Source organism: Dendrobates tinctorius, unplaced genomic scaffold, assembly GCF_039654945.1.
Source record: "Dendrobates tinctorius isolate UK_male_01 unplaced genomic scaffold, ASM3965494v1 ptg000063l, whole genome shotgun sequence".
Taxonomy (NCBI): Eukaryota; Metazoa; Chordata; class Amphibia; order Anura; family Dendrobatidae; genus Dendrobates; species Dendrobates tinctorius.
In genome coordinates this window covers 25,506,088-25,520,330 of record NW_027361731.1, presented here as the reverse complement: position 1 = coordinate 25,520,330, position 14,243 = coordinate 25,506,088, and the positions used below count along the sequence as shown (strand labels likewise).

The 14,243-nt window shown below is 49.2% G+C and overlaps 2 protein-coding genes across 3 annotated transcripts in view; one reads left to right on the top strand and one right to left on the bottom strand.

The window, feature by feature from the left end:
- The window catches only part of LOC141094010 (E3 ubiquitin/ISG15 ligase TRIM25-like), a 56,810-nt gene extending 56,588 nt beyond the window's left edge, over positions 1–222 (bottom strand). Inside the window, exon 1 of the mRNA XM_073579698.1 lies at positions 166–222. The gene's annotated coding sequence lies outside the window, so the exon portion shown is untranslated. The remainder of the gene's footprint in view (positions 1–165) is intronic.
- The window catches only part of DNAH9 (dynein axonemal heavy chain 9), a 254,999-nt gene that overhangs the window by 45,596 nt on the left and 195,160 nt on the right, over positions 1–14,243 (top strand). For both annotated transcript variants that reach the window (XM_073579695.1, XM_073579694.1), the window contains 10 exons: positions 1,004–1,130; positions 1,254–1,509; positions 2,728–2,969; positions 10,167–10,302; positions 10,580–11,201; positions 11,348–11,570; positions 12,024–12,190; positions 12,398–13,268; positions 13,471–13,601; positions 13,780–13,906. In XM_073579695.1, coding sequence (XP_073435796.1) covers positions 1,004–1,130; positions 1,254–1,509; positions 2,728–2,969; positions 10,167–10,302; positions 10,580–11,201; positions 11,348–11,570; positions 12,024–12,190; positions 12,398–13,268; positions 13,471–13,601; positions 13,780–13,906 — 2,902 coding nt within the window. The remainder of the gene's footprint in view (positions 1–1,003; positions 1,131–1,253; positions 1,510–2,727; positions 2,970–10,166; positions 10,303–10,579; positions 11,202–11,347; positions 11,571–12,023; positions 12,191–12,397; positions 13,269–13,470; positions 13,602–13,779; positions 13,907–14,243) is intronic.

The following is a 14,243-nucleotide window of genomic DNA, read 5'->3' as shown; positions in this document are numbered from 1 at the left end:
GCTCACCCCATACACACGCAGCTCCGCTCCTCTGTACACCTCATACATGCATATCTCTGCTCCGTACACCTTCTACACACACGGCTCTGCTCTGTACACCTCATACACACACAACTCTGCTACATCCACCCTGTAAACCCCTCCTGAGCCCACACAGAAACTTACTTCACCTCATCCAGCACCATGACAACCAGCACAGCAGAGCCCTGCAGCCGCTGAAGCCCCTGATCATGTGACCCCTTGACTCTGCCCCTCTCGTGACCTCATCACAGGTCCTGTGCGCACAGAATAGCCCAGGATGACATTGCTGGCTGTGAGTGGGGGGGAGCACTGCTGGCACCGGGCCCCCCACCGCCTTTTTAGGGGCCCATAGCGGCTGGGCGGCAGAGTAGGGAGATCGATTCTCCCTGCTCTGCCACAGAATGTAATTGTATGGGCGCGCTGTGCACACCGATACAGTTACAGTAGCGTAGCTCTGGTGGGCCCCCTCAGAGCTCGGGGCTCGGGGCCCGGGGCAGCCGCCCCCTCTGCCCCCCCGTACCTACGCTACTGATACAGACCAATCAGGTCCAAGCATTCACTCATGTGACCTACCCTGGTCACCTTATATGGTCCGTAGCCACGCCCACCGGATCACATGGCTATGACCTCATCGCAGGTCCTACAACCATTCACACACATACTATTCACTATGGGCGTTTTAGACACACGCCCCTGGGTGGATTTGTAGGTGATTGATCTCACCCATCTCACCAACCACCTGAAGGCTTCTCCCTGACACATTGTAACAGAACATAAGCAGTAGCCCTGCTGATCAACACAAAATCAAGCCTTCATCCCAAGGCCTCCCACCTTGGGATACATAACGGTCATTTAGGACCCTGCTCCTATTACCACCCTGGATATGGCTATACGCCCGTCCTGGGACACCCACACAGCGCCCCCTAGCGGACACAGTGGACACTACGCCACAATATATATCCTCATGTCTCCATGTTCCCAGGTATATGGAGAAGCTGTATGAAGAATGGTGCCGCACCGTCTCAGAGAAATCCCAGTACAACCTGATGCGACCTCTCATTACACGAGATCAAGGCTCCAAGCTCATAAGTGTCAACTTTGACCCTCAGGTAAGAGCCGCTGGTAGGACTGGAGGGTACATACTGTATATATATTAAATGTTATGGGACCTATAAGGGGTCCTTCACTTTGGGGGAGTGGCATATACTGAGTATTACTGTCCCCGTGTACAGCTGGAGTCCGTGCTCCGGGAAGTTAAATATCTCCAGATACTTAACATGGAAACCATCCCCAAGGAGGCCGAGGACATCTTCTCTACAAAGGAGTCGTACAGACAGTACAGGGCGAACCTGGACCTGATCGCCACCTGGTACAACAAGGTGATAAGCACCATCCTGGAGGTGGAGTTCCCCCTGGTGGAAGGACAGCTCAAGGACATTGATGTCCACCTAAAATCGGCAGAAGAAACATTAAACTGGAAGTCGCAAGGTATGATTATGTGTCATATATTCAGCGTGTTAAGATTTTAATTGTTTCGGGTGGGAGTTATATATTTAATTAAATTTTTTCACATGCTTCCCATCACATGAAGTCTGAAATTCATTCTGCCTGTAGCAACTACTAGGGAGATTACAAGGCTACTAGTTCAGTAAGAGCTGTGTAAATGTATATGTAGTGAGCTCCCCCTATTGTTGAATGTATAAATCTATATGTAGTGAGCTACCCCTAGTGGTGGCTGTATAAATCTGTATGTAGTGAGCTCCCCCTATCGGTGACTGTATAAATATGTATGTAGTGAGCTCCCCTAGTGGTGACTGTATATATCTGTATGTAGTGAGCTCCCCCTAGTGGTGGCTGTATATATCTGTATGTAGTGAGCTCCTCCTATTGGTGCGTGTATAAATCTGTATGTGGTGAGCTCCCCCTAGTGGTGGCTGTATAAATCTGTATGTAGTGAGCTCCCCCTAGTGGTGACTGTATAGATCTGTATGTAATGAGCTCCCCCTAGTGTTGACTGTATAAATCTGTATGTAGTGAGCTTCACTCTAGTGGTGGCTGTATAAATATGTATGTTCTGCGCTCCCCCTAGTGGTGACTGTATAAATCTGTATGTAGTGAGCTCCCTCTAGTGGTGGCAGTATAAATCTGTATGTAGTGAGCTCCCCTAATGGTAACTGTATAAATCTGTTTGTAGTGAGCTCCCCCTAGTGGTGACTGTAGAAATCTGTATGTAGTGAGCTCCTCCTAGTGGTGGCTGCATAAATCTGTTTGTAGTGAGTTCCCTCTATTGGTGACTGTATAAATCTGAATGTAGTGAGTTCACCATATTTGTGCATGTATAAATCTGTATGTAGTGAGCTCCCTCTAGTGGTGGCTGTATAAATCTTTATGTCGTGATTTCCCTGTACTGGTGACTGTATAAATATGTATGTAGTAAGCTCCCCCTAGTGGTGGCTGTATAAATCTGTATATAGTTTGCTCCCCCTAGTGGTGGCTTCTGGTGTAGGGGATGTAGGTACATCCAGCAAAACTGCACATGCCCAGAAAGTAGAAGATGAGTGTATGTAGGGAATTTAGACCATGCTTGTAATGACGTAATTCAACCTCAGGGACATAAATCCAGGCAGATTGAGCAGACACCAGGACTCTCAGACGAGAGCCCACACATAGCTAATAACTCCATCACTCCTGTATCTCTTCGTAAAGGAATCTGGGATTACATTCAGCAAGTTAGAGACAGCGTCCATGATCTAGAGCGACGGGTGCAGAAGGCCCGGGACAACGTGGAGGAAATCCTGGCCATCATGAAGACCTGGGTGCTGCCCTTATTTGAAAGGAAAGATGGCAAGAGAGAGACCGTTCTTAACTTGGATGACCGGAGTGAACGGCTGGAGAAGAGATACAATCTCATCCGGGAATCTGGCACCAAAATTCACCAACTTGTGCAGGTATAGTGAGTTGAGCCGGGGTGGCGGGGGGCAGCAGTTGTGTGGTAGCATGCACCTCCTCCTGTCCCTGCGATCACTTCATCTCCGGGTGCTGAGCAGGTGCAGGATCTGTAGAGTCTAAGGAGACAGAGATCAGCTCTGTAGATTGGACAGAAGCTGAAGTTCTCCTGTAACTGGGGCCAACGTGCCAGTCCCAGAAACAGGGGAAATTAGCAATAAAAATAAATATATATTCCATGTATAAATTTACTATAATTGAAATGTAAATCAGATTTTAGTTTTTTAGTTATAGCTCTAAAAAAAGAAAAAAAAAACAGACACGTATCTCCTATTTTTTACTCCCTTTACACCCGATATGAACAAGAAAAAAATCAAAAATAGAAATAGAAAAATGGGGAAAAATATACAAAATAAAATAATAAACATTGTGTCATCAACAAAAAAAGAAGGATTTTTGGTACTCACCGTAAAATCTCTTTCTTGGAGCCTTCATTGGGGGACACAGGTTACCATGGGTGTATTCTGCTGTCGCTAGAAGGTGGACACCAGGCAAAGAGAAAAAGTAAGTAGCTCCTCCCCAGTAGTATACAATACACCCACTGACAGGAGCCAAATACCTCAGTTAGTGTTAAAGCAGTAGGAGAAGCAACCAAAAACTCGACATATGTACCAACTCAGCAACAAAAGGCATGTAGGCCCAAAAAGCAGTACAAACAATTAGGGAGGGTGCTGTGTCCCCCAATGAAGGCTCCAAGAAAGAGATTTTACGGTGAGTACCAAAAATCCTTCTTTCTTTATCGCTTCATTGTGGGACACAGGTTACCATCCCAAAGCAGTCCCCAAGGGTGGGAAACAGAAAACAATGCAAAGAAAAAGCCCAGGTCGGCCGTTGCATAACTGCCGCCTGTAGAAACTTATAAAATGCCACAAAAGTGTACAGTGAAGACCAGGTCGCAGCTAACAATCTGTTAAGCCGAAGCCTGGTGACAAACTGCCCTGGAAGTTGTTAGACCTGAACGAGGTATGCTTCCAATATTGCTGAATAGAACAAAACGGGCAATAGTGGACCTGGAGGCTGGGAGTCCCTTACGACGTCAAAGGGAGCAGTTCTTGAGAGATATACTCGGATAGCTCTGACCAGATCTAACTTGTGGATGGACTTCTCCAGGGGTTGAATCGGGGAGGGACATAGAGAAGGACAATTTCCTAAGTAATGTGAAGTGAAGAGATCACCCTATTGCAAACAGGACAGAACGGGCCCGAGAGCTACTGTGTACTGATGGAGAATCAGGAATGAGGAACGGCAGGACCCAGTCGTTAACTCAGAAACCCTCCTGATGGACGTAATGACAACTAAGAATGCCACTTTAATAACAGGAGAGAAAAACGGAAAAACTTGGCTCAAAGGGAGCGCGCTGGAGTTCACCCAAGGATAAGATTAGGATCCTATGGATGCATCAGAGGACAATAAAGGAGGTGCCAGGTGGGCGACTCCTGTAAGAAACGTCTTTATCTGGGGACAAGAAGCCAAATCTCTTTGAGAAAGGATTGAAGATTGGAAAACTGACCCTTAAGGGTAGTGACCTAATTTTGTCCACACTCCATTGAAAAAAGACCTTCCAGTATCTGCGATAGATAAGCAAGGATGCTGGTTTTCGTGCCCTAATCATTTTCTGAATAACCTGATGGGAAAAGTTCGGTGAACCTCAGGACTGTGGCCTCAAGGGACATGCCATTGAAAACAGAGACTGAGAACTCTGGAGGAAGAGGGGGCCCTGTGAAAGAAAACCAGGACGGTCTGGGAATCTCCAGAGGGCATTGATGAGCATGTTCACCAGCTCCGCATACCGGGCTCTTCTTGAGCCATGTGGAACCATCAGGATTACGGGCGTTCCTTCCACGTATAACCATATCACGACTCTCGGAATAAAGAGGAGAGGCGGAAAAAGATAAGTCAACTGAAAAAGTGATCACGGGGTCACTAGTGCATCAAATACTATGACAAGCGGATCCCGGAACCTGGCTACGAACGAAGGAACCTTGTGGTTCATCTGAGACACCAGGAGGATGACGTCCGGGGAGCCCAACTCTGGTATATTTTATTGAAAATGGTGGAAATGAAAGACCATTCGCCCGGTGCGAGACCCTGAAGGCACAGGAAATAGGCTGCCCAAGTTTCCACCTCATGAGAGTGTACGGCTGATATGACAGGAACGAGACGCTCCCCTGTTGCAGAACTTTTGTTACTTCTGCCAACACCTGATTGTTGCGGGTCCCTCCTTGATGATTTAAGCCACGGCAGGGATGTAGTCCAATTTTATACGGGCCTGCTGGCTTGCTAGGGAGGACTGATAGTGGCGAAGGGCAAGAATAAAAAATTGCCCTGATGTCCAGGAGATTGAAGGGGAGAGCGGCTACTTAGGAATTCCAGCGACCCTGCGCTGAATAATGAAAAAAAAACCCTCCCCAACTGAGGAGACTGGCATCAGTAGTGAAGACCTGTCACCAGATAGGGTGGAAGGACCTCATTCGAAAGACTGACGCTTATGGCGTCCTCCAGTTTAGGAACTGGCTCCCTTAAAGAGGCGGTAGAGTGGGTCGGTCTAGGGAAACGGTCTTCTTGTTCCAAGCAGACATGGGGGCCAGCTGAAGAGAACGGGTCTGAAACTGGGCAAAGGGAGATGTCTCCATGGCCGTAATTATCTTCTCCAGAATTCTCATACTGTATTGTAGGGAGAGAGAAGCTGGTCGCTTAGAGTGCGGATCCCTCGGTAGAGGGATAAGAATTTCAAGTTTGGAAAGAAGACAAGGCTTTGTGCCATGTCAAACCTCGTCCCAGAAACATCGATGCTGGGCTGGGGTGAGGGATTTGATTGTTTGAAGTCTAACATCAGACGGAGAGATGCGACTTTCTCCGGGACTACGAAAAGATTAGAGTAGAACCCTGAAAAGTTACGATTTAGCCCTGAGTGTAGCAGGGAAGAGACAGCCTGAAGAACCTCTGGCGCCTGCGACGGATGTCTGAGCAAACGAGACCGAAAGAGACATCCACCCAGATGGGATGAAAAGGGTTGATTCTTGAATTTTTTTTTTTTGTGAGGATGGATCTGTAATCCACACCTTCAACCAGAGGATGCGGCACACAGCAATGATGTTGCCATTCTCCCCAGCAGAGCAACAGGCTACATCCAGAGAGGCAGTCTTGCCGTTCTCCCCAGCGGAGCAACAGGCTGCATCCAGAGAGGCGGTCAAAAGATACAGTATTTGCTGGCATGGGCAATCTGTTCTGCCAAATCCGCCATCTCATCCAGAGAAGCTGTCGCTAGGATGCCCTGGCGAAACATTCTTGGCTATGCAGACATGAACTTTGCCACCAGGCGGAGGCAAAGATGGGACAAAGACTCAATCTCCCTATCCATAGTGTCCTTAAGACACGCTGTGTGGCAGAGACAAGACTGTCTAGGAAGACAGGCGAGAAACCGGCGGGTCCACTTTAGTGGACTCTGCCCATTTAGATCATGTCTAGCTCCTTCTTTCCTGGAAAGCGCTTTCCAGCATGTTCCCAAAGTTTAGCCATGATAGATTCAAATTCCCTGTCATAGGAGAAAGTTCGGGAAGGACGTTTTACCCGCTTGAAGGAAACGGAGTGCTCCTGAGCAAGTGGCTCGTTCTCCCTGAGATTCAGGGATCTGATAGCTGCCAAGATAAGGCTATAGACCAAGGTTTCCCAACTCCAGTCCTCAAGGCACACCAACAGATCATGTTTTCAGGATTTCCTTTGTATTGCACAGGTGAAGCAATTATCACCTGAGCAATACTAAGGAAATCCTGAAAACATGATCTGTTGGTGTGCCTTGAGGACTGGAGTTGGGAAACCCTGCTATAGACCATACCTGTGTCTTTGAGAACTGGTCCGTCTTGGACTCAGACTGGGAAACAGACCCAAAGGCCTCCTCCGAGGCCTTTGGGTCTGTTTAGAGGAGGGCATCCTAAAAGGGGAATTGGAAAGAGCCTGCTTCCTATGGTTTGTGCTCGGTCTGTCCCTGTGACGGTCGTGGTCAGGTCCATACGAATCAGTGTGAGAGGCATTCGGAGCACTGGTGGCGGCAGACAGATGTGAAGGACGATCCGGATCGGGGACTGTGATACACTTTGTCAGAACCGAGACCGACTGTGACGTGGCAACAGCCCACTCCAGAGGGAGTGGTGTGCTCTCATCCGGGGTGTTAGAGTGCTCCTGTTGGGCAGACGTGGTGCAGAACTGCGCAGGAAGGGGAAAACGGACCTGAAGACCACTTTCATTTGCAGAAGGCCCCGGCGTACAGGATCCTAGCCGGCTTTGGGCATAGGTCTCTGTTGGGAAGGGCAACAGAAGTAAAAGAAATAATATATGTACATATCCGGTCCAGTAACATGGCAACAGTCCACTCCGGAGAGAGGGGTGTGCAGTCATTCCTGGAATAAAGTTGTTCCTGTGCAGACATGGTAGGAGGGCTGCAGGAAGGAGAGAAAAGGGAGGACAGGCCTGAGACTTTAGACAATGCAAAATCTCTGCAGGGTTGTGGGAATACTGCTGAGAATGAGCTATGAGAGAGAGGGTAGATCCTACCCAATGGCAGTGACAGTGAGCAGATGCTGCGAGGATAGCGGTGTCCCCCTGCCACGGGTGTTCCGCAGCTAAATGCGGGTCTGACACCGAGGGCGCATAAACTCTACCGGAGCGCAGTGTCTCAGACAGAATAACTTCTGCTGAGGCACAAGGGAGGTGTGGCCAGGGAGAAGGAGAGTGGGCCACTGAGTGAGAGGCTGGCCAGGGGAAAATGGCCATCGCTATGAAGGATTACAAGGATGAAATGTGACCTGAGTGATGCTATGGCCGCTGCAAGCGGGGCCTTAAGAAAGAGGAATTTTCTGGCACCTCGGGAGCTGGGTGAGCTGGATAGGCGCATGCCTAAAAAGGCACGAAATTCAAGTTACAGGGCGGGCACCGGAGGAGTTAGGGGGACCCGGGGACTGACAGAGCTGGCGTGAAGATTAAATTGAAGGGCAGACACCGTGGGGCTCAAGAGGGGAGTCTGCCGTGAATAGCATCTGCTTACCTGAAAGATGTCCGGCTCCACTTTAGGGATGAGATGAGGATTACCACAGGGGCCCTCGGGTGGAGGGGGACGCTGGGAACGAAGATCCTCCTTCCCGCACTGTGTCCGGACAGTGCAGAAGACGGCGTCAACCCCTTGTGAGAAGGGGAGAGGTCACCGCTGGTGACCACCATCTTCCTCTCATCCCTCTCCGAGGAGAGGGGTAAGGAGGGGAATTGGCAAGGACCAGCCACCGGAATTCACCCTGGAGCACCCGTGAGGGTGACAGGGGATAGAGTCCTGCCTGCGGGCCTGAGAGTTGCGATGTGGGTGACACCACACTGCTTTGCTCAGCTGCATAAATATGAGAAGGCAGGGTGAGAATTTACACCCTGTTTCCCTGAAGCTGTATCTGAAAAATAAAGGGGAAACATTAGTAACACACAACAAAGCCTGAAAGGGAAAAAGGATTAGCTGCGGATCTCCTACAGACTCTAAGGACAACCTGAGTTACTTACTTGGTTCCTGTCAGTGGGTGTATACTACTGGGGAGGAGCTGCTTCCTTTTTCTCTTTGCCTGGTGTCCGCCTCCTAGTGACAGCAGCATATACCCATGGTAACCTGTGTCCCCCAATGAAGCGATAAAGAAAACAACTTTAGAGCTCGTAAATCCGCCTGTGATCAGAAGGGAACAGCCTGGTATTGAGCTGGTTAATAACAGAAGGTATATAAAGGGAAATCTCTGTAACATCCCTTTAAGAGAAAGGAAGCAGTCACCTCATTATTCCCAGCAACTACAAAAATCATTAACAGGATAGAGAGGATATTAAAGCTACAGCGGCAGGAATATTCCTGGTGACTGTGTCATCAGGGGACAACGTGCGGCCCAGAGTATAAGGCTATGTGCACACGTTGCAGATTCACCTGCGGGTTTTTCTGCGCGGAACCGCAGGTAAAACCGCAGGTAAAGTGACCTGCGGTTTTGCCCTGCGGTTTCACACCTCTACTATGTTAAGGCTATGTGCACACGTTGCGGATTCTGCTGCGTTTCCGCAGTGGTTTTGGCCCTGCGGAAACGCAGCAGTTCCGCTGACATGGTACAGTACAATGAAAGCCTATGGGTTTTTCGAAAACACTGTGCCCACGCTGCGGTTTTTTCTGCGCGGTTTTGCTGCGGTTTTGAAACCGCAGCATGTCAATTGTTTGGGCGGTTTCACTCCTTTAACATAGTAGAGGTGTGAAACCGCAGGGCAAAACCGCAGACCAAAACGCAGGAAAACCGCAGGTCACTTTACCTGCAGTTTTACCTGCGTTTCCGCGCGGAAAAACCCGCAGCAGAATCCGCAACATGTGCACATAGCCTTAAGGTGTGAAACCGCTGCGGAAACCGCCCAAACAATTGACATGCTGCAGCAAAACCGCGCGGAAAAAAACGCACCGTCAGCACAGCGTTTTTGAAAACCCATAGGGTTTCATTGTACCGTACTTGGTCTGCGGAACTGCTGCGCTTCCGCATGGCCAAAACCCCTGCGGAAACGCAGCAGAATCCGCACCGTGTGCACATAGCCTAACATTCAGTTATCGTGAAGTCACTCAGTGGAAACGGCGGAGCGGACGCCGTCGCTCATTCCTCCAGGTGCCATATAATAATGTCCATACGATATGTATCACTCCGTGCTAAAGTCTTAGGCAGGTGTAGAAAATATGTAGCAGCATAAGACGCTGCATACATAGAAGGGTTAAAAGTTTATTATCATCAATGCAAAATGAAGACAACAGAGAAATGTAAATCCCATCAGTATCTGATGACCGCTCGTCCCCTCCATTATCAGTATGTGGTGACTGCTCGTCTCCATTATCAGTATCTGGTGACCGCCTGCCGCCTCCATCTTCAGTTACTGGATGACTGCCCGTCTCCTCCATTATCAGTATCTGGTGACCACCCGTCACAGGGGATTTACATTTCTTTTGAGTCACTTTGTATTTTGGCCATTCATGATCTACTATCACTTCTATGCTCGCTCGGAAGCTTCTTTCTCGGCAGCACTATTTCCACCCCTGCCTATAACTTTGGCCCAGTCCTGCACATGATCTGAATGTGTGTTGCTCTTTCTTACAGGAGAACATGCAGCTCTTCTCCGCCGACCCCGACTCTGAGGTGTGGACCGCGTACATGGATTACATCGATGACATGGTCCTCGATGGCTTCTTTAATGCTATCGAATGCTCACTGAAGTTCATCCTGGATAACATGGGTACGCCGGGCTGCAGGGGGTGTCCTCACCAGATCAACCTGTGGCTTATCAATAAAGTCTGCCGTCAGGGTCTGATTACTTTGGGATCCCACATATATTTCTATGTAATTTGTATTCTACCAGTTTTATTACAATAATGGGGCGTTAAGGAGGTGCAGATACATTATAGACAGTGAGAGTAACTTACAGAACCTGCAGAATGTGACGTGCTAGAAAATAAGTTAATGCCGGCTGCTGGTCTTCTCCATCACTTCCAACCTTCTACTTTCCCTCACAGACAACAAGGCCGGTCTCTCCCCCTTATTCGAGGTACAGCTGGACCTTGTCATCCCAGACATGGTTTTCCGACCATCTTTGGATTTTGGAACCAGTGACGGCCTATACGACACCATAGAAGGCCTCATCAACGACATCTACAAGACGTCCTCCTTGGTGCCTCGGCTCTCACGGACCAGCACCTTCCCTAATTACCAGGCAGACATGGAAGACATGGCCGACCTGGCAGACATGCGAAACCTCCTCATGGAAAACGTCCAAAACATAATGACCATGTGCTCTGAATATCGGAACTCCTTCGACCAGTTCGCCTACCTGTACGTGGATGACCGGAAGGAGTTCATGCGCCAGTTCCTGCTGTACGGACACGTACTGACCCCAGAAGAGATAGAAGCTCATGCCGAGGATGGGGTCCCAGAGACACCACCCACCTTACTGCAGTTCAGAGAGCAGATAGACTCCTATGAGAAAATCTATGAGGAAGTCACAAAGATGGAGCCGGTCAACGTGTTCGATTGTTGGATGAAGGTGGACGCTCAGCCCTTCAAGCTGGCCCTTCTCAATGTAATCAAGAGATGGAGCCTTATGTTCAAGCAGCATCTCATTGACCACGTAACCAACAGGTGAGACCATCTAAATGAGAGGATATAGACGAGGAGTCCGCACCGCACAGGTGAGATCCTCCACAACAGAGGATTTAGAGGAGGTAGTCCGCACCACACGTTAACAGGTTTATCATGTCCTCACTTCACGTTATCCTTTTCCTCAGTTTGGCTGATCTGGAGGAGTTCATCAAGGTGGCAGAGCGAGGTCTGGGCAAGCAGCTGAAGGAAGGAGACTACCAGGGCCTGGTGGAAATCATGGGGCAATTAATGGCTGTGAAGGATCGTCAGAGCAGCGCCGACGAGCTGTTTGAGCCCTTGAAGCAGACGATCGAGCTCCTGAAAGTGTACAAGCAGGAACTGTCCGACGAGGTCTACAAGCAGCTGGAGGTGAGTCCAGGGTCTTCTGCAGGGATGAAATAGTATTTGCAAATTTCTGCATGTCATGCCTTTGATATCTGGGCTGCGGAATCCGTCGGTCACCTGGAAAGGCACAAAATGCATCCCGAGTGATCTGTCTTCTGTCAGGTGGGCTTCCTCTACTGTATCTTGAGTTGTCTGTCTGTCAGGTGGGCGACCTCTCTTGTGTCCGGAGTGATCTGTCCTCTGTCAGGTGGGCGACCTCTCTTGTGTCCGGAGTGGTCTGTCCTATGTCAGGTGGGTGACCTCTCTTGTGTCCGGAGTGATCTGTCCTCTGTCAGGTGGGCGACCTCTCTTGTGTCCGGAGTGGTCTGTCCTATGTCAGGTGGGCTTCCTCTCTTGTGTCCCGAGTGATCTGCCCTTTGTCAGGTTATCTTGCGACCTCTGTAATGTTTTTCCTATTGCTTCTTATTTTTTCTCCAGGAACTTCCAGAGAAGTGGAACAACATAAAAAAGATGGCCGTCACCGTGAAGCAACAAGTGGCTCCGCTGCAGGCCAAAGAGGTGACTCTTCTTCGCAGGAACTGCGCGACCTTCGATGTGGAGCAGCACAACTTCCGAGAGCGTTTCCGCAAGGAGGCCCCATTCAGGTGATGTCTGCGACATGAGGGCATCAGATACCCCCAGATCATCTACTTACACCTCTGATATCTGGATCCTGGTGAAGCGATCTCTAGTCCAGTGATCTCCACCTGGGGTCATGCTGAGAGTTGTAGTTTAGCACTAGTTGGACATCACTATTCTAATGGGGAGCATCCCATATGATTTTTGCTCACAGTCTCCATTTCTTCTCCTAGATTTGACAGCATCTCTCCGTACCAGACCCTGGATCTCAAACACATGGAAATCAAGAAAATGGAGGCCACCATGGAATCAATCTATGAGTCAGCTGCGTTGTTTGAAGTAGGCGTCCCAGACTATAAGCAGCTGAGGCAGTGCCGGAAGGAAGTGTGTCTTCTGAAGGAGCTGTGGGACATGGTTTCCCTGGTCACCTCCAGCATGGATGACTGGCAGACAACCCGCTGGAGAGAGATCAATGTGGACAACATGGACCTGGAGTGTAAGAGGTTTGCCAAGGACATCCGAAATCTGGACAAGGAGATGCGGGCGTGGGACGTGTTCAGCGGGCTAGACAACAAGGTAAAGAACATACTGACGTCTCTACGGGCTGTGGCCGAACTACAGAACCCAGCCATCCGTGAGAGACACTGGAGCCAGCTCATGCAAGCCACTGGTGTCTGCTTCACCATGGGCGAAGACACCACCCTGGCTGACCTGCTGAAGCTCAACCTCCATAACTTCGAGGAGGACGTGCGCGGCATTGTAGATAAAGCCGTGAAGGAGATGGGCATGGAGAAGGTGCTGAAGGAGCTGGACAGCACCTGGAGCTCCATGAACTTCCAGTATGAGCCGCATCCCCGTACCAGCGTGCCGCTGATCAAGTCAGACGAAGAGCTGATAGAGACCCTGGAGGACAACCAGGTCCAGCTCCAGAACCTGATGACCTCCAAGTACATCGCCTTCTTCCTGGAGGAAGTCTCTGGCTGGCAGAAGAAGCTGTCCACCGCTGACTCCGTCATCTCCATCTGGTTTGAGGTTCAGCGCACCTGGTCCCATCTGGAGAGCATCTTCATTGGCTCCGATGACATCCGAGCACAGCTGCCCGAGGTAAAGAGTCACATAGTGTTTACCACTCTCCTAAAATACTCTGTGCTGCTGTAGGACTTCATGGTCTTCTGCAGTAGTCCAAACTTTTTTGTCGCTCAATTCTTTATGGATTTCAGTATCTCAGCTTGCTGTCAGTGAATCGAAACATATCGAGGAATATTAACAAAGATTAACTAAAACAAAAATGTCTTATTTTTCCTAGGACTCCAAGAGATTTGAAGGCATCGACAGGGACTTTAAAGAGTTGGCCCAAGACGCCAACTCGACCCCAAACGTGGTGGAGGCCACCAACAAGTCGGGACTGTACGACATGCTAGAGGATATCCAGGGAAGGTAACGAGTTATTCTGCCAAACGGAAAAAGGATGACATAGTATTACATTCAGGCATCTGCTTTGTTCCTCCACCATGCTTTACACTGCAGCTCTGCTTGGTCAGATTAGCTGCAGTGTATAATACCAGGGTCAGTGGGAAAAGGATGTTTATTCGTTGATTCAGATGTTGTCTCTCAGGTTATCTTTATGTGAAAAAGCTTTGGCTGAATACCTGGACACCAAGAGGCTCGCCTTCCCCAGGTTCTACTTCATATCCTCCGCGGATCTACTGGACATTCTGTCTAACGGAACCAACCCGCAACTTGTGAGTGATAATCCTCTGTATATCCCACTAGCAGAATAGTGAGTGCAGCTCTGGGGTATAATACAGGATGTAGCTTAGGATCAGTAATGTATGTACACAGTGACTGTACCAGCAGAATAGTGAGTGCAGCTCTGGGGTATAATGCAGGATGTAACTCAGGATCAGTAATGTAATGTATGTACACAGTGACTGCACCAGCAGAGTTGTGAGTGCAGCTCTGGGATATAATACAGGATGTAACTCAGGATCAGTAATGTAATGTATGTACACAGTGATTGCACCAGCAGAATAGTGAGTGCAGCTCTGGGGTATAATACAGGATGTAACTCAGGATCAG